Genomic DNA, 21,927 nt, shown 5'->3' on the forward strand with positions numbered 1-21,927 from the left:
CCAGACACGTTGATCATCTTCATGTGCGTCACACCACCAAAGGGGAAGTGAACTCTCGCGAGAGCTGCGGTCCGGGCTGACGTCACGCGGTTGATATCTCGCGCTACCTGAGCTCCGGGTCTCATTCCTCCTCGGTCCATTCATCGTGACGCGTCTCGCTCAGCATCCTCACGGAACCACAGCTACAACCAGAACTTTTATTTATTTAAAGTCCCGCTAACATCCCAGTTCACTTAGATACCGGTTCACTCCAGTTCTTACCGAGAAGAAGCAGCGCCATCACGTCTGATCGGAGCCGGCGGCGCTAACAAAGAAAACCCTTTCTCCTCAGAACTAATCCCCACGTCTCTCTTTAGTTATGAGTCATGTGGTCATTGATAATCCACACGGTCTAGATCAGCAGGTGAGTTCGCACCGTTTCTGCCTTTTCAGCCCGTTTCTCGCTCTTTTGTTCCGGCTTCCTGACGACGTTTCGACGCGCAGCGAGCCGCTAGCTGTGCTAAGCTAACGCCGCTAAAATGGAGTCGGCGGAGAGAAGGTTGCGATGGCGGAGCTCGTCGCCGCCGGAGAACGGAGCCTGCGTCACGGACACTTCTTCCCCTCTTTCTGACGACGGGCCGTCGCTTGGTGACCGAGTGGCCGCTTAGAGGTCGCGATGCCGTGTTTTAACTCGCTGGGGCCGGACACGGGTTAGCTAACATGTCCCACCCGGCCGGTGTCCCGTGCTAGCCGGCTAGCATCGGGCCTGCTCAGCCTGAAACGTGGCGCAGGAAAAAATGTTGGCAGCGGATTTGAGCGACTAAACTTAACCTGAAGATAAAAGGTCCCGACGCAAATCAAACCCCCGCCATCTCGCGTTCGGTCGGTTATACACGGTAATCCACGGTCGGTGGTTTCTGGTATAATCGCACTTTTTTTTGGTCTTTTTTTTTTTTTTTTAATTAGTCAGCGGTTTCCTGATTCTGTTGTGTGACGTGAAAGCGACGCAGCCTCGTTGTGCTGACGGTTTGAAACCGAACAGGTTGAACTGCCGGTGGAGCCTCGGAGTCAGTGCAATCTGCGTGGACACGGTTCTTCACCGGCTCTTCACCGGCTCTTCACCGAGCAGGTGATGGAGACGTTTCAAACCACGTTGTCTCCGGCCGTGTTCATCTCGAGTGCAGCTGTAGAAGCTCAGGAGCGTCTGAACCTGTGCAAGTTGCTGTTTGAACTGACTCGAGCTGCTCGGCCTCTATTCGCATCAGAACAAGTTGTACAGCTTTGTTCCAACCGGCACGATGCACCATGCGTCATTTCTTATTGATTGTTATATATGTAACATATTATTTACACCATAGTAATTGTGTTTATCAACCGTTTCCTCTTTGCAGCTCGCTGCCCTAGACTTGAACTCTGCTGACGGACAAGGCGGAGGAACTGGCCGTAAGTAAAACTGTAGATTTTATAAAACGTAAATACAATAAAGCAAATCAAACAATTTTTTATTTATGCTTTGGTCATTAGTTGAGTTACGAATGTATAAGTACAAGATGTTCAAATTGGAATTAGAGTTGATTTTCTGTCACTATATAATGATTTGTCATACCGTCTGTCTTTGGTGAAGTTAATTCCTGGGTTTAGTTGTAGGTGACACCTGACTTGATTTTCCTCCTCTCCAGGGCGTTACATTCCACCTCACCTGAGGAACAGAGAGGCTCCAAAAAACGGTGAGTTCCGTCACTGAGCCGCTCGTCCAGTCGCACCGACACCGGCTTGGCTTGTGGTGTTCGGTGTAGAACGCCCACCAGAGCATGGTATAAGCAAGCACCCACGAGAAATACAGTGGTGGGGCGCTAACCAGACGAAATTCAACACATTGATCTTTGTCAGCCGAAACAAAGCGGCAACTTTTGTTGCACACCAGACCAACGACACTCTGACTTTGAGCCAAGAATTGGGAGACAAAGCAATTTCGATTGTGATTTCTGATTCTGTGCCTGACGCCTTATTTTGGCACAGATGAAATGAGACGAGTCTGTAAAGTGGGCGCAGCCTTGAAATGTCCAACTGCTCATAAGAGAGGCAACTTTCAAAATTGTAAAACCTGCAGAGTTGCAAGTAATCTCTTCCTGGTGCAAAGTCTCCCGTGTGAAAACGAGTGTTCGCTGTTGACTGCTCTGATACAGGGATATATGGGGGGGATCAATATTCACATCTAAGACTTGTGTCTTTAACTAGTTTGAGGTATTTGCTTAGCCTCTTAAAGGCTTTAAATGAAGACATGTTTTTTGGCTGACATATTCAGTCTTTTAAAAAATTCATGGTACTGTGTCATTGCACACTTGACGTTTTTCACGTTTTACTGTTTTCTTATTCCACAGCAGGAAATGCTTATTCCGCTGGTAGACAGTGCGGTTATTCAGTGGCACCAGTAAATCTCTGTAAGTCCCTTCTGTCTGCTTTGCTGAGGGCAACCTGCATTTCCAGATGCATGAAATGGCTATTTTACACACCAGCAAAGGGTTGGAGGGTTTGGTAGACCCAAGCACTTCACAGTAAAAGTTAATGATGGGCCCATGATTAATTGATGTGCTTCTCTCTGCTGGAATGCTTGCAGTCACAATGAACCATATCCTTTAGGTTGTAGGAGTTAATTCTCTTGCACATACTAGACCATGATTTTCCCACTGTGTACTCAAGCCCATATTTCACCTGCAATGTTCCCCAAGTTTCTCCTAAGCAGTGCCCACAACCATGGCAGGCAGAGTGTCAGCAAAGGCAGAGCAATAACTTTACGTCAGGATGGGATGACTGTAAGATTGGTAACTATTAGTGTAAAGTCAAGCCCAACACTCATTCTGCATGAGCCAGAAATATTGGGTGAGTCTTTTTATAGCCTGCTTCCCTACTTTTGCTCAGGTTACCCAAGACTGGCCTCTCAAGAGCTTGCCTTTTACCATGCCTACAGTGGGGGCTGGCGAAACAGATGTGGTATACCTTGACCTCTACCTGCATGCCATGCCATCTACTCGCTGGCAGAGTTTCAGTGTAGAGAGCTGGACTCTTAGGGCGTAATCAATGTGCCCCTGCTTGTCATGGTCACAAAAAGCAGCAGAAGTCTGGGCCTAACACCGCATTTATCAAAGCTTTGCAGATGAAGTTGCTTATGATGCATGTCGGTGGTGTCGTTTGAAAGACTGTGCTGCATCACCGGTGTGACTGTCTACTACTAATAATGAGACAATGGGGTCAGCTGTTAACCTGTTTCCTTATCGCTCTGCACCAACATGCTTATGCCTTTTAACACTTCTGTACAGAAATCTAGACGGGTGTTTAACTTTGCAGAGAAACTGAGCTTCACATTTCTGCTGACATTCATTCACACATCAATAACTCATCTCTCACTTCCACATTTGACCATGTAGCTTTATTTCTGACATAAACCAGAAAGTTGAACCTGAGCGTGTGCAGGCTTTTTTAATAACCGGTGATTTCTACCAGCACATTCGCTGGTGGAAGAGAAACCTGCACAAACTCGCACATGATTTGAATTCTCCTCACCTGTAGCATCAGTCTTTTTCTCTGATGGGTATTTCAAATCAGGGTGATAATCGTGTTTTCTTATCGTTGACATTTGCGACTGATTGGATGAGCACTCGATCCTTTTTGGCATCTCACTGTATTTAATGGATGATAGTGAGCTGGAAAAGTTCTCAGCCAAACAGATTGTTGACGCCAACGTGTAGTGTTGGAACTTGTGACGGTGTTCAGCATCTTTAGACTTGGGGTGTGATTGAAATGGGACAGTAAGCTGCATCAGGACAGGAAACGTGGGAGACGCATTCTTCTTTTCCCAAGAAATGTTGCAGTTGCTGCATCAATTGTAGATCATACTCGTAAGACCCAAAACTGTCATACGGTATTTTGACCTGAATAGTTAATTGCGAAACTAGTTAGTGGTTTATAAACTAATGCCCTTATATGCTACAAGTGATGTGACCATTTCAACATGACTTGGACACAACACTCTGCCACATCGTTGTTTTTTTTTTGATGTTTCTACAAGCCAAGGCAACATTATAGATAATTTGAAGAGCAAGTGTTTCTTATTCAAGGTGTGACATGCATCACTCTTGTACTTGGGTGTGAAGTTATCTGCACTGCTGTTTTACAAAGTTGCGCTCTGACTCTGCTGCATGATGTGCTGTGCCATGTTCGCATAGTGCTCATGTGTCACTTTTGTCTCAAGCTTGACTGAGTGACTAAATTCTACCACAAGTCCTGATTTAGTATTTTTCTAGTAAATCGATGCACTCAAGTAAAGCCTCAATTTGATATGAGTGTTTGGACTTGACAGGCAAGTCTTCTGGAAGTGAGGTTTATTTCCCTCTTTGATGCAGATGATGTAAATTTGTTTACAATGTAAGTGCTTGGCATTTTTCAATTTCCTGCTATTGGCGCATTTACTCGGATCAATATCGGAGACAAAAGAAACACTGTAAACTGGTCCCAGTTGTGGACGTGTCTACAGTACATTGATCAGTGTGTCTGTGTGAAGCATTACAAGGCTTGTGCTTACCTGTAGGTGGCACCAAAATGGACAAACTTACCTGTTGTCTGACAGGTGCAAGTTAAGATCCTGACCACAGATCTAGAATCGGCCTCCTTGGCTGACTCAAGCGTGAATAATCGGAGACTAAATCTGTGCGGCTGGCCTGCTCCTAGATGCTAACGTGTCTCAGCCTCTGCTACTTAGCGCTGCCGCTGTGAGGCGTGCTAACCGTCATTGTCCCACCTCCCCTCCCCCACCAGCCTCCTCAGTCTGCACTGATAACAGTGTGACCACCGATGGGAACGATGACACAGCCAGTGTCCACAGCTGGGCAGATCAATGTGGTAAATGTCTCATACAGGAAGAGACGGGGCTCAGTAGGTCTTAGTTCGGAGAAAGCCAGGGTGGTAAATTAATATTCTACCTAAAATAAATAATATAATAAATATCTATCAATTCTCTTGCACAGGTAGAGCTTGTAGAAATTTCTCTTGTATTTGATGAAATACATTTGACCCTTGACACAACTGTTGCAAACTTTCAGTCCAGGGTCTACATATATTGATATGATATATTAGGCTGAAAACAGGTCAGCACATAAAGACAATAGTTCCAGTAACATTGTTTTTGATAAACATGTTGAAGTTTATTCTTCTCCTCACACGCTTCTCTGTCTCTTGTCTCATGAAGACTCACCTGGGTGGGACGGAGGACGTAGCAACGGATTTGTGAATGGTTTCCACGACAATCGCACTAATGGGTCATATGGAGGCCGCGGACCCCCTCGCAATGATAGAGGTGGGCGCGGTGCCTACCGTGGTAACAGGGGTGGAGGCTCCTTTAATCAACCACTGCAAAATGCAGGTGGGGTAAACCTGTCATGCTTTAATATGTCTGACTTAAGCTGTAGCGTGGTGACAGTGTAGCCTTAGATGGAAACCTTGCCCTCCCCACCCTTGATTTTACAGGATTACATTTGAGCTGTTCATATAAACATAACTGACTTTCAGAAAGTTAAGAATTGCACTTAGGTTTAAATTAAGTTGAATGCCTTGATGGTCTTTGAACGACTCCTGGCAATTTTGCTTTAAAGAGAACCCAGAAAACTCCACTTAGGTAAGAAAGTGACATCGTCTGACGATCAACGGTTAATTTAAACAGGGGAAACCTAGTTGTAGCTAACAAGTGCGTTTCCGTTCATTGCAGGAGTTGGCGGTTTTGAAAACAAAGACGGCAACTGGGGAGGAGCTCCCAGGGACGCTGCCTACAACAGCTTTGGGGGACGCACTGATAGTAGGTCCAAGTCGACCTTCTTCAATGAGCGTGGAGGTGGCGGCGGCGGCTCCAGGGGAAGGTGTGTGTGAAGCTTCTACATTTTCTGTTTGTCTTTTGGTTTGTAATCTGACAGGACTATATACTGTATTTCTTATGTTATAATTTGTATAAAGATGAGTATTTCCATTGCAACAAACTGAAATCAGTAATATGCTCTGACAAGAGTTTAGCTGTTAGCTTGCTAGTTTGTACACACTGATAACTATCTATGGTGCCTAATATCTAATGTGTTTGTGTAGATATGAGCGCGGAGGCTTCTCAAGTGGAGGAAACAACCGCTGGGAGGAGTCCAGAGATGAGGATTGGTCCAAGCAGACTCCTCCTAATGAGCGCCTGGAAGCGTGAGAAAGATTCTGCTCATAAATAAATAAAAAACCATCCACCTATTGTCTGCATTCGTCCGGAACTAATCAAACATTTTATTTCTAGGGAGCTTTTTTCTGCAAGCAACACTGGGATAAATTTTGAGAAATATGACGATATTCCTGTGGAGGCCACTGGGGCCAACTCCCCGCCTCATATTGATAGTGTAAGTCTGTAAATCATTGCTTGTTCATTTTCTAGCCAAACTTAAATCATTTGAAACAATTTTCATTTCTTTACTGATGGTCTGTGTTTTTTCTGTAGTTCCATGATGTGGAATTGGGGGAGATTATCATGGCGAACATCAACCTGAGTCGCTACACCCGTCCCACCCCCGTTCAGAAATATGCTATCCCCATCATCAAGTCCAAAAGAGACCTGATGGCCTGCGCCCAGACTGGTGTGTATTTCTATATTCTTTGAATCTGTGCTCATTGTGGCCTTTTCTGTATTAATTTACCCTGACAAAGCAAAAGGTCAGTGTACTCTTAGATCTATGGTTTGCCTGATCCCTGCTGTGTTTCAGGCTCTGGCAAGACTGCTGCCTTCCTGCTACCCGTGCTGAGTCAGATCTTCACCGAAGGACCAGGAGAAGCTCTGCAGGCCGCCAAGAATGGACAGGTACAGAGCCAAGAGAATAATGAACACATCCTGCTATACCCTTTTGGCTTCTTGTAAAGATTATTTATTTTATCCTCAGGACAACGGAAGGTACGGCCGTCGTAAACAGTACCCGCTTTCCCTGGTCCTGGCTCCGACCAGAGAACTGGCCTTGCAGATCTATGACGAGGCGAGGAAGGTGAGTTCTCACTCTGCAGGAACACAGACTGACTCGCCATGGTTAATTCCCTTGGTGCCAGAGAATAAAGAATAGTGCTCTTAGATGTTAACCTATTATTACTGGATCTCCTTGGGCTGTTCAAGGAGATACTCCTTCAGAAGCTGATGCACTCACCAATTTAAAACACATCACAAACTTGAATTTAGTTTGAAAGGAGCCAATACACTATCATAGAATGGACCACATTGAATAAATGGACATCTTGAAGCTTAATTGTTCTTCTTCCCACTCTGTAGGTTGCCTATCGCTCTCGTGTGCGTCCCTGCGTAGTTTATGGTGGAGCTGACATCGGTGGACAGATCAGGGAACTGGAGAGAGGCTGTCATCTTCTTGTGGCCACACCTGGACGTCTGGTCGATATGATGGAGAGGGGCAAGATCGGTCTGGACTACTGCAAGTAAGTATAACACCGGGCTTTATGAAAAGGATTCAACTGAAACTACTCACACTTGATTAATTTTGGCAATTGATTAAATCTGTGTAAAATGTTTAACTAAGCTTAATGTGTCTGTGCAGCTACCTGATCCTGGACGAGGCTGACCGCATGTTGGACATGGGTTTTGAGCCACAGATCAGACGTATTGTGGAACAGGATACGATGCCACCTAAAGGCATTCGTCAGACCATGATGTTCAGTGCCACCTTCCCTAAGGAGATCCAGGTATACAAGTCACTCAAGTCTACAGAATCTTGTTTGTCATAAATATATGTATACTTCACTATCTGGCTTGTTTGCTTGTGTAGATTCTGGCTCGTGATTTCCTGGAGGACTACATTTTCCTGGCAGTGGGTCGCGTTGGTTCCACTTCAGAAAACATCACCCAGAAGGTGGTTTGGGTGGAAGAAAATGACAAGAGGTCCTTCCTCTTGGATCTGCTCAACGCCACAGGTGAGAAGAGAAAACACATGAAGTATTTTCTGCCCTGGAATGTCACATTAGACTCTAACACCAGTGTTTGTCAGTCTGCACCATATCGAGCTAATATTGATTTTGTTAATCTCTGCTAGTAAATGCTGTTTGTTCTAGTAAAGATAAAATATCAAAACCCAGAATATCATGCTGGGTGAGCAGGTAGTGAACCACATGTCGTGTTTAATGGGGTGTGCGTCTCATGATGATCTAAAGCTGTGTATGTACTTACTGAGAAGCCTCATGTTTACCGGCCGGTTTGGTTTTATCTTAGTTATTCCCAGTGAGGAGACAGAGACCCCAGAGAAACCGGGTAAGTGTGAACGTACCATAACTCCATTCTGACCCACAAGCCAGAAACATCACTGCCCATTCTTTCCCTTTGTTCTCCTGCTTGACATGCTGCCTCAGTTTTTATGTTTTATTTTTAATCTTCATTTACAAGAAGAACTAGTAGGATTGATGATGCCTTAACCTTGCATAGTATCCTCTGACCTCTCCGAACTGCAAAGGAAGTCTGCTTGTAGGATCCTGACCAGTGAGGTCACGTGGCTCAACACGGCCATGTTGTCTGGTGGTTGTGGAGAAAGCTCAGTTTCCATGAATCATGTGTCTGTGACAGATTTAAAGGCCCCAACTGTTTCTGTAGATCAGGTTCAGACAACGTCTCGTTAAATAACAAAGACGATACCTTTTTTTAATGTTTTACCTCCACCAATGAGATTGCTTCCACCCCGTTTATTTGTTAGCCAGATCACACAAGCATGAGTGAACAGATTTTCACCAAACTGTGTTTAAGGCTGTGATGTTGGTCAGGACAGAACTCATTAGATATTGGTGTGCATCACTTTAACAGTGAGATTAGATGATTTTCACCCTAATCCCAGATAATTATTCCATGATCTTAATGTCAAAGAATCAGATACATTTGGAGGAATTTAGGGGCCGATATGTGCTCTGATTCTAATTTAGACATTTGATTGACCTCTACAAACATTAAATGCCGTGCATCTTGTGCCTGTGCATTTTATGTTGCAGACCTCTTTCTTAAAACCACTCAACCTCCAAAGAACAGCCACTACACAAAGGAAACTAATACAGACTTGTTAAAGCGCATACTTGGCTGTAGTTGGTTTCAAGTTATGAACTTGAGAATCTGAATCTTGGGTGATCAGTTAATGGTTGAGCTTTTTATTCAGCCCCTGTCCATTTTTAAGTTCATTTGTTTGATTTACTTCATGATCTTGGATTTTCAGGCCTTTCCAGTCACAGTTTTGATTTCCCATCTTAGTTCAGATATTCATCTATATCCTTTTTCCCACTTATGGATTCTTCCCGTTTCTTGCCCTTCAATTCTGCGCCGGTCTCTTGGTTCTCATCCTCTTTATTCTCTGCACAAACAGCAAAAGCGTCATTGACTCTGGTGTTCGTGGAAACCAAGAAGGGAGCCGATGCCTTGGAGGACTTTCTGTACCACGAAGGTTACGCCTGCACCAGCATCCACGGGGACCGATCCCAGAGAGACAGAGAAGAGGCCCTGAATCAGTTCCGATCCGGACGCTGCCCCATCTTAGTGGCTACAGCTGTATGTTATAACTATTTCTGTAAAACTCTTTATTGCGTATTGAATTTCAACACGAGGACATAGAGTTAAATCTCTATTTTCTTTGAACAAAAGTTTAAGCATGTTCATAGTATGTTGTAACTAACTCATGAAATATTCCAAAAGGGCTGCATGTTTTTTTTCTCTTATAAATATACTTTTTCATTTGATTTGGTTTCATCAAAAATTTACAAAATTGGAAACGTTACTTATTTACTCAAGTTCCATTATAAACATGACTATGGACATTAAAAGAAACTTGGACTTTTTGTTTCTCTATAATCTGATTCTCACATTTAAAATAATCTGCTTTTCCAGGTGGCTGCTCGAGGTCTGGACATCTCCAATGTGAAGCATGTCATTAACTTTGATTTGCCCAGTGACATTGAGGAGTACGTTCACCGTATCGGCCGTACGGGACGTGTGGGCAACCTTGGTAAGACATTTTTATTTTCTGATGCTGTTATGAACATGAATCTTACAGCGGCTGAAAATAATCTCTTGCTCTGCTTTGTGCAGGTCTGGCCACGTCGTTCTTTAACGACAAAAACAGCAACATAACCAAAGATTTGCTGGACATCTTGGTGGAGGCCAAGCAGGAGGTTCCCCCCTGGCTTGAGAGTCTCGCCTACGAGCACCAGCACAAGAGCAACCCCCGTGGACGCTCCAAGAGGTAACGGTCACTCACAGCAACAAATTCAGTTTCAGAACGCGAGAACCTCGTCAGGTGGAGGTCTGAGGCCACGCAGGCTCCACCTATCTTTTGTTCACAAAGTTAAGGTTTTACAACTTGTACCTTCTGAAATTCTCGACCATAACATAAACGAAACTTCTTTTGTTCAGGTTCTCAGGCGGTTTCGGAGCTAGAGATTACCGTCAGACGCCCGGTGGCGCTGCAACCTTTGCTAGCAGCCGTGGAGGGAGAAACCCTGGAGGAAGCCGTGGCTTTGGCGGCGGTAAGGAAAAATCTGTTTCTCACATTAGTCAACTGAAAACCATCAATCAAGTGTAGAACTGGAATTGTTTAGTGCTTCAGTTCTCAAATACCACAGCAACGACAAAGTTGCCAATTATGATCTTTAAAATAGCTTTAATCAACAGTTTCATAACAAGTGAATTGAATGACGAGGTGAAAATAAAGTTTGTGGTTGTGATCCGTCCCAGGAGTGATCGGGAACAAAAATGGAGCAAAAAGACTTGTATTAATTATTCATGGATCCACGTACATGATCATGTTGCTCTGTGTTCTTCATGTGAGAACACACAATGTCTGTTTGTATTGTCTGCCAAGTGGCCAAATTATCAGCAGATATTTAAAAAGTCGTTTTCCAGGAGTCTGACCTTTGACCTTGTCCTCCGCAGGTGGCTTCGGTGGTGGTGGCGGCGGCGGTGGCTTCTACGGCAACGACAGCTATGGAGGAAACTACAGCAACTCTGGTAGCGTGGATTGGTGGGGCAACTAGTCGCCTAAGGAACAGGTTGCCATGCCAACCAAACCCAATGGAAACCACATGTTAACTCAAGCCAGACCATAACAACCCTCCCTGTGTAGCTTCACTGACACACAGTACATTACCAACCCTGGTTCTCTGCCATTCGCTTCTCTCAAAAAGGAAGTGCAGCACGACGCGAAAGGAAAGTCACCAGCACGTGCAACGCACCGGAGACCGCAGAGATTTGCGCACCTCAGAGTGAGCATGGATGCTGACATGCATTGTCCGACAGCAACCTCGGACTTTCATTGTTCAAAGTATTTTTGTTCTTTTTGTGGGGGGGAGAAAAACTTGATTGAATAACCTGAGGATCATTTGTATGTTAATGTACTGTGCCTTTTGAATTTAAACAGGAAATCTATGTTTTCATTTCACCAGATGAACATGGCCAAGAGCTCTAAATTTGTTTTTACTGTTTAGTTTGGTGAAAAATATTAGAAAGGTAAAATAAGCTTGGACTTAATCAAACCTTGGCAAATACTGGGGCAATGTTGTTCCCGGGAATCATGATTCCATTTGAACTTCAAATTTATTGCAGGAACATCACGTAGCCTTTTCTATAGTCAAACAGCTACTGGAGCCATTACTATTGATCCAAACTGGGCCACTCTGTGAAGCAACCGTATTTTAATCCTAAGGGACAAAGTTACATTTCCTTTCTTTTTCTTTTTTTGCTCACTCTATCCTGGACAGGCTCCTTCTTACGGATATGGTAGACTTTGAAATATCCATTCCTATCGTAATCTTAAGAAACACAGACGTCATTAAGCTCAGTGCCAACTATCGCTGAGGTTTAACATTAATCGATGCTGGAACTTGTTACTCCACATTTTTGAATTGACTTGACAGTGTTATGGCAGCTAGTATGTTACCAAGTGCTAGCTACGTTAAGTGGGCGGTGTTTTTTGTTTATTTTTACTTGCGACATTTTGGTGCAGGTGTGTGCAAATTTGAAAACTTTTTTTTTTTAATTGTTTCTCTACAAATATGTATCAAAACAAAAAATGCCTGCCATCTTGAAAGTGAAGTTCAAAATGGCTGCATAATGGACCACAGCATCGGGGGGGCTCAGCGTGGCGTTAGTGTTTACTGACCCGACCACGAGGCCCAGATGGTATTCTACGCTTGCAAGTGTTTTGTTTTTTGGTCAAGGAGGAAGGACACGTGAACTGAGTCGCAGGCTTAACTTAATTACAAACGTTTTCTCTTTTCAAGCTGCGTTGGAGGCATGGTTCATCTTTAAGAGACAGGCATTGAATGATCACTGAGGTTTATCAATTTAACAGCGAGGAACGAAGCGGGTAGAGCAGCGCTCCGACCACTGGGGGTAGGGGTACTGGGGCGGGGGGGTAGGCGTTTTTGGGAGGGCGCCGTTTTTGGTGCACCGCCGTCGACCGTGGCTTTGGTTTTCATTGCTGCGTAGTGTAACTGTGGAGGTGGCCAAAGACGGAGCGTCCACTTCCTGTGTGGAGCATTAACGTACTGTCAGGTCCTCTAGGAGTTCATCTGCTCAGACGTGGATAAAAATAAATCTGTGGCTCTGCGGAGCCAGAGCAGGCTTTTCCTCTCGCAGAGGAGCAGCCATCGAGAGGAGGTGACGGAGCGTTTCACTTCTAAACGCTCCCTATTTTCTCATTGGGTGTGTTGTGCCTTGAACATTTTTATTTTTGAAGAAATTGAACTAAAAGCTGATGCACTGACAGTGTTGAGAACTTGAGATTGAATGGTGCTACTTGATTTAGGTGTGTAGGCCCTTGTGCGTCGTGTCCATCAAGTTTTACAGAAGTTCTTTTATTGCACATCTAGAGTTTTATATAGATGTCTTGACTATGTGTCCTTAAGCTTCCAAATATTGTGTGTGAGGAGATAGTGAAAACGCAGCTTGTTTACAAAGGGGAAGGGTTCTCAACGTTAAAACCAGGATTTATTTGGGACCAGGGGATTTAGCAGTCGGGGGGGAATTTAGCCATTTGCACAGATTTCTAGATTCTACTTTTGCTGCTAGTTTTGTGTAATTTATTAAGCATTTTTGACAAATATTTATTTTTGTAAGCCTCAAAGTGATTCTTTGAAAGTTTCAGAAACTTGACCAAAAGACAGTACAAAAACACTGGCACTTGAATGTTGAATGTCACCTGTATGCGTGAAATTTATATATTTCGGGGTAGTGTGAGCTTTTTAATGTTTAAGATACATTGGACTCGGTAAATAATATCCACAGCTGTTTTCGGGGCCTTCTCGGGGGCCAGTCATCTCTATCCGATAATAACAATTGATCAACAAAATTTGAAATGGAATTGAACAAACATGCCAAGGTTTGGAATAAAGCTGTCAAGAGCAAATAAATTTCCTAAGAATATAAATGCAGAAGTGTTCAGATTCTCCAATTGTGTGCATTATTGATTTTTTTACTCTAATTTGACCTGATTATTTTTCTCCAGTGAATGTCTGGCACATGGCAATCCTTAAAGAAACAAACATGTGGTTTATTCTCATTGTTGTATTTGCATATGACGTCTCTGGCGTTCTCTCCGGACGTGGAGCAGGTCTGCAGCGTTGACCCGCAGCAACCGCGGCTCTGAACGGGAGGTTCTGGTTTTGCATGTTGCAGGCAGAACCCGAGACCTGCTCCACGTTCTCTTGAGAACCCTGGAGCTCTTTAGATGTAGACTTTGCTTTCTGTATTAGCTTCTAGGCTCCTGCACTGCATGGGAAAATACTCAGCTGTGCAATTGTATGATTTTACCCAAATAAAATGTTTGAATGCAAAAGTATCTGGAAAAATCAAGCATGTTTCCTGAAGACCTGTTTTACTGTAGTTGTGCAGAGACGACCTGTAGCACGCGGCCTGCCGCCCTGTGTGGATTCAGGGCGGCCGGGCGGCAAAACTCAATTTGATATAGACTGGACGAGCTCAATTTCTTTTTGACAAAAAATATAAAGGATTTCATTTGTCAACTCATCTGTGTCGGGTGTGTTATTTTCCTGCCGACGTTTGTTTTTCTTTTAAAAACCTGAGTTGTTAATCATCTGAGACGTTAGAACATGAAAACCAAATATGTTCATGTTCACAAAGCAAAATGTCTCATCCAGAAGAGAAGGGAGAAATAAAACTTAAGATATTAAAACAGAATATTTGAATCAACAAATGGTCAAAGAAAATATAAACGTGAAGGTGTGGAAATCACAGAACTTTTTTTTCTGATTATTTAATTCAAATTTAGTTTATAACTAGAAAATATAACAAGTGTCAAAGATCAAAACATTAAATACACTAAGATTAATGAAGCCATTCGACAACATCGCCCTGGTGGCAGGCTGCTGTCGGCCCCCCTCCATGTTGGCAGATGGGACATGGACCAAACAAATGATTTTAAGTAAATGTTCTTATCTCACTGTTCAAATGTTCATGTTTCTGATCGGTTTGGTTCTAATTAGTTATTTGATATAAACCGACTGACTCGATTGGTCGAGTACTTGTATCGTTGGGACGTCAAGACTGAAGACAAAATGGCGTCACCTGTAACCAGGATATTTTGGCTTCCTGTTTTGTGCGGCTGGAGGAAGAGACGTGTCGTTCATATTTATTTACCCAACACGCGTTTGTCTTTTATTTAAAAATGACTGAAAAGGTTAATTGAAGATCAAGTCGAAACATGAACTGGTTTGAAGCTGCAGGTTTTTTCCATGTTGGTGTAAAAGACGACAAACAGACGAGGCCCCGAACACAGTAAAATAAATCGTGTTGAGTTCAGGAGAGGAATCGTGTAACGGTGATGTGGAGTCAGACCCGGTGAGCCGACCACCAGACGACCCCAATCCAGAGTGATGTCCCACAGCTGTCAGGGAAGCCAGATGTGCAGAGAGGTGGTGAACATGTGGACTGAACGACCAAGTGACGTCTTCTTTATTCTCATCAGCTGAACCTTCCTGTGTCAGCAGGAGGTTCTTCAGGCTATGAACAGCAGCGTCGGTTCCTGTCGCTCGTTCTGCAGGAAGAACGAGTTCACCCCAGTTCTTAGGAGGGTTTTTCCTGAAAGGTCACATGGTCTCTAATGTGCTGAGCAGGTTTCATAACCGCCGAGCCACGAACACCCATTAATACCCTGTTGTGTAATTTCTGTGTCATTTTGAAAATAAGGTTTTAGGGACGTTCAAAGTCTGAACTCCTGAAGGAATGGGCTCGGGGCCGGGGGGGCACGGGGGGGGCACGGGGGCCTGAGCCTCTATGAAGTGTTAACTTTACACAAAGACTCAAAATGAGTCCAAAGAGAAACAAAATGCCTTCAGACACAAGAACCTACAAAGGAAACAGCTTCTCTTCAGGTTCATTCACCTGATTCCGAAGCGTTCAGAGCATTCGACCAAACACAAACAGGTCTTGAATGTGAAAAGTCGGTTCCCAGCAGGAACATCATGTTCTCCAGGTTGTAAAGAGTTGTGTGTTTGTGCAACACTCTCAGACACGTGTTCTCAGAGGTTCTGTTTAGAACTGATGGTTCATGTGATAACACCGAGAACCAAGAACAAGAAAAGAGAGAAAGATAAGAGAGAAACAGATCCAGAGATAAAACCAGTGTGTGTGTGTCTGTGTGCGCGTGTGTGTGTGTGTGTGTGCGCGTGTGCGTGTCAGGAACAGACTCGTCTCTGTGGAGAAAGAAAATAATCTTATTTAACAAATTGTATTGATCTTCTCTGTCATCAGATGATCCTCTAATCCACGTCAACATCTGCATTCCTCACTAGTTTCACTTCCAACTTCATGCTGTGTGTGTGTGTGTGTGTGTGTGTGTGTGTGTGTGTGTGTGTGTGTGTGTAATCTGTGTGTTTCTAAGTTACCGCTCTGCATCGTGGTTTGATCTAAAAGCTTTGCTTTACTTCTGTAATCCTGCCCATCTCCCTCCCTCCCTCCCTCCATCCAGGGGATTTCACTGCCATTAAGAGATGGCTTTTTGGTGTGTGTGTGGGTGTGTGTGTGTGTGTGTGTGTGTGTGTAGGGGGAGGATGAAGTGTAAGAACCACCTACTCTTCATCATCAGAGCAGCTTGTCTGCAGCAGCGCTCCCTGATCAGACTGATGTGGAGGAGAATGGACTCGTGTGAGGAAACGTGGACGAACTTTAACACACATGGACGAGAGCGTCTGGAAACATCGACAGGTTTGTCTCCTCCATGTCTGTGTGTTGTGTGTTTGTGTGTCTGTGTGTTTGCTCAGCTCGACAGTTCTGCTCATGGATGAATGAAAACAGGCCGACAGGGCCCTGAATGTCAGGGACTGCTGATGTGTGACAGTCAGAGCTCAGGTCAAAGACACAAGATGACGTCAAAGACACAGAGACTGGCTGCAAAGACACAGAGACTGGCTGCAAAGAGACAGAGACTGGCTACAAAGAGAAACATGCGTCTCTTTCCGTCTTCAGAGATTCCAAACGACTGTAAATCAAGTCAAAGCGACAAAGAGACGTGAACGTTTCTGACTTTAACCTGTGTGTGTGTGTGTGTGTGTGTGTGTGTGTGTGGTCGTTTATTTGACCTGCTGAGGCTGAAGCTTCAAAGATTCAAACTTCAGCAGCAGATGATCATCCAGCAGCAGCTTTGACCCATATTTACATAATTCATGAGTCTTTCTGTTTCTGTGGTTTCAGACCCTCGTTAATCCTGGACCGTCCCAGATGAGACATCACAGAAATGACTGTCCTCACTTTCACTGGTCAGTTTCCTTCTCTTCCGTCTCCTCGGCTCTGAAAACCTTCGTAAACCCTCGATTATCACGTCGATGTAGAGTTTAGATTTTTCTCAAAACATCACAAACCTGTATTTGGTCGATAGAAGTTCTCTTTGGTTTCGGACCGATCAGAGTCCAGGTCGGACTCGGAGCTAAACGTGGATCCTGAAGGTCCAGAGCTGTTGAAGCTCTGATGGATTTATTATAAACCTCCTCATGTTTCAGCAGCAGCTGGTGAAGAGAGATTCACTGAACTGAAGCTGCAGTGATTCTTAACTTCATGAAGTTATGACAACTTCATCATGAAATTAAGAGATAATGGTTTAAATCATTTTTTCAAGTAAACAATTCAAACATTTTCTTCTCAAATTCAGATTTTCTTTGTTTTTAGGATGGAAACTGAACATTTTGCAGTTTTTGCTTGTTGAGGCATTTTGAAGAAAAGGATCCTGGGAGATTTTGTGAATCTTTTTTCATTTTCACAGTTTGTTGAATCTGTTTTAGACAAAATGATGAATCTATTGATAAAGAATTGTGGATTTACAGTTTGTTTGGATTGTGAAAAACATTTAAAGTTGTGTTCTTCTGTTGTTGCTCTGATGCTTTGACCTTGGTGTCTTGTTGTCTTCGACCTCCAGTGTCCGTGCTGTGCCTGCTGCCCCAGGCGGCGTTGGCCCGGTGGGCGTGTGTCCGGGCCTGTCCGGCGTCCTGCTCTTGCACTCAGGAGAAGAGCTGCAGCGTCCTGTGCGACCGCTCCGGCCTCGCTGAGCTGCCCAAAGAGTTTCCCTGCGAGGCCTCCGCCATCAACGTGGACAAGAACCGGCTCAAGTTCCTGTCGGAGAGAGCGTTCGGGACGCTGCCGTCCCTCAAGTCTCTGTCTCTGGACCACAACAACATCTCCTTCATCACTCCTGGAGCCTTCAAGGTCTGAGAACATCCCGAATATTCTGTCTTTATTCATTATTCTTTATTCTTTATTACTCGATTCTTGGTTTGTAAAACATAAGAAAAGAGAGAGAAATGTTCTTTCAGATGTTTTTACTTTGTCCAAACCTCCGAGTGAATCTTTGTCTCCTCAGCAGTCAGATAATTGATGGATTCATTATGAGTTCAATCGTTTGCAGAGCTTCATATTTAACTCTTCATATCAATCGTCCTGAATCTAAAGAGAGCCTCTCGTCCTGCAGGGCCTCTCCAACCTGGTGGAGCTGAAGATGGCTCATAACGAGTACATCAGCTACCTCCACACTCGAACCTTCACGGGCCTGAAGAAGCTGGTGCGTCTGGACGTGTCCGACTGTAACCTCTTCAACATCCCCGACCGGATCTTCCTCGAGCAGCTGGCGCTGAGGGAGCTGTTCTGCTTCGAGAACAACTTCAGGAGGATCCCCGGGGCCTTCAGGGGGATGGAGAACCTCACGCACATCTACCTGGAGAGGAACAGGATCGAGGCAGTGGCCTACAACTCGCTGCTCGGCCTGGGGGGGCTCAAGTAAGTCTCCGGCTCGAGGGAATACGACAAGATAAGATACAATATGATAAGATACGATAAATTAAGATACGATAAGATACGATAAGATAAGATACGATAAGATACGATAAGATAAGATACGATAAGATAAGATACGATAAGATACGATAAGATAAGATACGACAAGATAAGATACGACAAGATAAGATAAGATACGATACGATACGATAAGATAAGATACGATAAGATACGATAAGATACGATAAGATAAGATAAGATACGATAAGATAAGATACGATAAGATACGACAAGATAAGATAAGATACGATAAGATACGATAAGATAAGATACGACAAGATAAGATAAGATACGATACGATAAGATAAGATACGATAAGATACGATAAGATACGATAAGATAAGATAAGATAAGATAAGATAAGATAAGATAAGATAAGATAAGATACGATAAATTAAGATACGATAAGATACGATAAGATAAGATAAGATAAGATAAGATAAGATAAGATACGATAAGATAAGATAAGATACGATAAGATACGATAAGATAAGATAAGATAAGATACGATAAGATAAGATACGATAAGATAAGATACGATAAGATACGATAAGATAAGATAAGATACGATAAGATAAGATACGATAAATTAAGATACGATAAGATACGATAAGATAAGATAAGATAAGATAAGATAAGATAAGATAAGATAAGATACGATAAGATACGATACGATTAAATCAGATATGTACGATATAATTTGATACGGTACGAAACGATACAATAAGTTAAAATATGATCAAGTAAGATACGATCACAATACTGTGAAATAAAAACTCAGTAAAGATAATAAATAAGTAAAAATGTTTATCCATAAACACAAAGAACCGGATTCAGTTCAGGTTTTGAAACGTCTTCTTGTCTCAGGTACCTGAATCTCCAGGAGAACCGGATCAACGTGATCCACGACCAGGCCTTTCAGGACCTGCTGCGGCTGGAGAACTTCTACCTCAACGACAACCTGCTGACGGATCTTCCTCGATTCGCCTTCAAGGGCCTCAGCCGCTTCAAGATGCTCAACCTGGGCGGGAACCGTCTGATCAACGTGTCCAGGACCTGGTTCAGCGACCTGGTGGAGCTGGAGACCCTCTACCTGGACCGGAACCAGCTGCTGTTCATCGAGGAGGGAACCTTCGAGAACCTGACGAGCCTCATCACGCTGCACCTGAACAGCAACAACCTCACCACCCTCCCCTTCCCCGTGTTCCAGCCCATCTACTTCCTGGCTCGACTCTTCCTCTTCAGAAACCCCTGGGAGTGCGACTGCTCCCTCAAGTGGCTGAAGGAGTGGATGGAGAGCTACAAGCTGGTGCGGGACATCCCCTGCTCCTCGCCCTCCTCCGTGTCGGGCCTGGACCTCAGCGAGGTGGTCTTTGCCAAGGTGAACGGCTCCTGCTTGGACCCGGGGGAGCTGAACCTGACCACGGCCTCCTCGGAGGTCGCCTCCACCACCGAGAACCGCTTCAACAGCCTCGTCTCCAAGCTGCTGCAGCAGGAGCTCCGGGAGGAGATGGGGAACGGGACCGAGAGCTTCCGCAACGGGACGCTGCTGGAGGAGGGGCAGCTCTCCTCGGGGGTCGGAGGTCGAGGGGCCGGCCGATCACTGGTCGGCTTCACCGTGGGCTGGCTCCTCTTCACTGCGATTGGCCCGTCAGATGCTCACGCTGGTCTTTATTGCACATGAGGAGCTGAGGAACCAGGAAGTAGATTTTCAAATTGCCGATGAGATGAAGGAGAAGTCGTCGCTCGGCCGAACGAAGGATTTGTTGTTCGCAGACTGACGATGTTTCTACTCACGAGGTTTACGTCCAATAATCGATGATATTTATAGACATGTCGGCTTCAGACTCATCTCCTGCAGCAGGTGTTGATTTCAAACAGCGGATTAATGCGTCGAGAGGAAAATGTCGACGTGAACGTCCACCTTTTGTTGCATAATAACTCAATTGAATTAACATGATGTAATATGTTGGAGTGTTTTCTTGGTGTTTCATTGGCTGAATGTGTAAAGTGAAGGAGTCGTTATCTCCTGAACAGATGTCCTCGCTGCTCCTTTCTCTTCATGTCGGCTCCGCAGCTTGTTTCTGTAAATGCATTAATCTTCTTATTGCTCGCGGCTCCGTGACGTCGGGCAGCGAGCGGAGACACTTTGCTTCTGCCTCCTATGGACGGACGGTTTCATCTTTATGGACGTGATCTCTCTCCGTACCGGGGGCGTAGTGGGTGTGACCACCATATGTCGGCTCGTGGACTGTGGGGGAGGGAACGGTGTCAGAGAAGCTTTCAGGTTTCCTGCGTTCTTCAAAGTTCTCGTTCGTAGATCCACCGACGAGCAGCGGAAAACGATAGAAAAGTACAAACCAGATCAATTGTGCTCTGTCGTGTTGTTTCCTGGTGAATGTGAGTTCGGTCCGATTCCACTTCGCTCTGTCGCTGTTCAGTTTTCGAAATAAAATAAATTCTGCTGAACTTTTCACTCGTCTGCTCGTGACCCTCAGTCGCTCCAGCGCTGGTGCAGCAGTTAATCTGCACGTTGGCCCGATGGCCCTTTAATGTGGGATTAGACGGCTGCAGGCTGGAAGCTGCACCTCACACAGAGCTTTGAAATCCAGAAACACTTCAGTATTATTGATTTCATATTCAAGTGTGACACTGATTCACATTTAGAGAACAAATTATTTTGAATCTGTATAGAACAGTGTAAAATACTGGTTAGTTTCTGGAGGGTGGGAGGAAGTGGAGAAGAGGTGTTCATCTTTATTTAAAGTCTTTGCTTCACACATCTTTAAATTTCTTCACTTTCTAACAGATAAACCTGAAACTAGGACGTTCGGCACTTTTATAAAAATAAAGTCTCGTTTAGATTTATGTTCCTGGACGTCTCCGACTCGAACAGAGGAGACGAGGCCATTTTCCTTTTAAGAGAATTTGATAAAAGTCTGAACATCTGTCCTCAGTCGCCGTTTGTTCACTTTAAAGCTGCAGGATTACGACAGTGACCCGGCGTCAGGCTCACTCCAGCACTTGGTTTGATTGAAACCACAAAACGCAGAGTTCAGCCGAGTGCACGTTCTCCTCAAATATGAAACGCAGCCGCACAAATGTCATAAACTGTCACGTCAAGGCTTTTTCTTTATCAGTTTGTTAATCGTCTTCAGGAATATTTGTATCTTTTATACTTGACAGCTGAAAACTCAGTTATTAAGTTTATTATCACGTGAAACTGAATAAGAAGCAAACAGAACCTGAAACCAACAAATGTTTAAAAATGATTTTTAAAGAGAAAATAGTTGCCCATCATTTTTTAATTGAAAATATATAATGTATATAAATATTGACTTTCCTGTAGAACAATACTTTTACTTATTTTGTTAATACTTTTGTACTTTTTCCCTCAAAGGATTTTGTTTTGTCACTTGAGTAAAAGATTTGAGTTTATTCGTTTTCCTTCGTCTGGATTTTTAGATAAAGAAAAGTTTCTGAGGTTCATGTTTCCAACACAGAAAATTATTATATATAAAGAAATGTTTTATCTTCATTGACACGGGGACAAGTCACACGTCTGTTATGTCCATGAC

The 21,927-nt window shown here is 44.0% G+C and overlaps 2 protein-coding genes across 21 annotated transcripts; both read left to right on the top strand.

Moving 5' to 3' along the window:
* The first annotated feature begins 108 nt into the window (after positions 1-108).
* ddx3xa (DEAD-box helicase 3 X-linked a) lies at positions 109-13,863 on the top strand. Of its 20 annotated transcripts, none has more exons than XM_034573263.1 (23): positions 109-403; positions 1,371-1,422; positions 1,659-1,706; positions 2,361-2,420; positions 2,709-2,801; positions 2,899-2,970; positions 4,792-4,875; positions 5,222-5,395; positions 5,738-5,885; positions 6,106-6,207; positions 6,296-6,395; positions 6,494-6,629; positions 6,756-6,850; positions 6,930-7,028; positions 7,307-7,467; positions 7,587-7,731; positions 7,815-7,959; positions 8,255-8,293; positions 9,384-9,565; positions 9,902-10,019; positions 10,103-10,256; positions 10,427-10,539; positions 10,946-13,863. In XM_034573263.1, the coding sequence occupies exons 1-23, from the start codon at positions 359-361 to the stop codon at positions 11,044-11,046; spliced, it is 2,466 nt and encodes an 821-aa protein (XP_034429154.1). In that variant the 5' UTR covers positions 109-358; the 3' UTR covers positions 11,047-13,863. The 20 variants fall into 20 exon arrangements, with proteins under 20 accessions (XP_034429154.1, XP_034429158.1, XP_034429156.1 ...); XM_034573267.1 differs by having other exon boundaries at positions 5,222-5,329; XM_034573265.1 differs by having other exon boundaries at positions 2,361-2,381.
* A 3,446-nt stretch (positions 13,864-17,309) lies between these two features.
* Positions 17,310-20,453, top strand: nyx (nyctalopin). The gene is made up of 4 exons (XM_034574296.1): positions 17,310-17,334; positions 17,439-17,725; positions 17,988-18,292; positions 19,217-20,453. The coding sequence occupies exons 1-4, from the start codon at positions 17,310-17,312 to the stop codon at positions 20,031-20,033; spliced, it is 1,434 nt and encodes a 477-aa protein (XP_034430187.1). The 3' UTR covers positions 20,034-20,453.
* Positions 20,454-21,927: the final 1,474 nt, after the last annotated feature.

This window comes from Hippoglossus hippoglossus, chromosome 21 (assembly GCF_009819705.1).
Source record: "Hippoglossus hippoglossus isolate fHipHip1 chromosome 21, fHipHip1.pri, whole genome shotgun sequence".
In the NCBI taxonomy this organism is placed as follows: domain Eukaryota; kingdom Metazoa; phylum Chordata; class Actinopteri; order Pleuronectiformes; family Pleuronectidae; genus Hippoglossus; species Hippoglossus hippoglossus.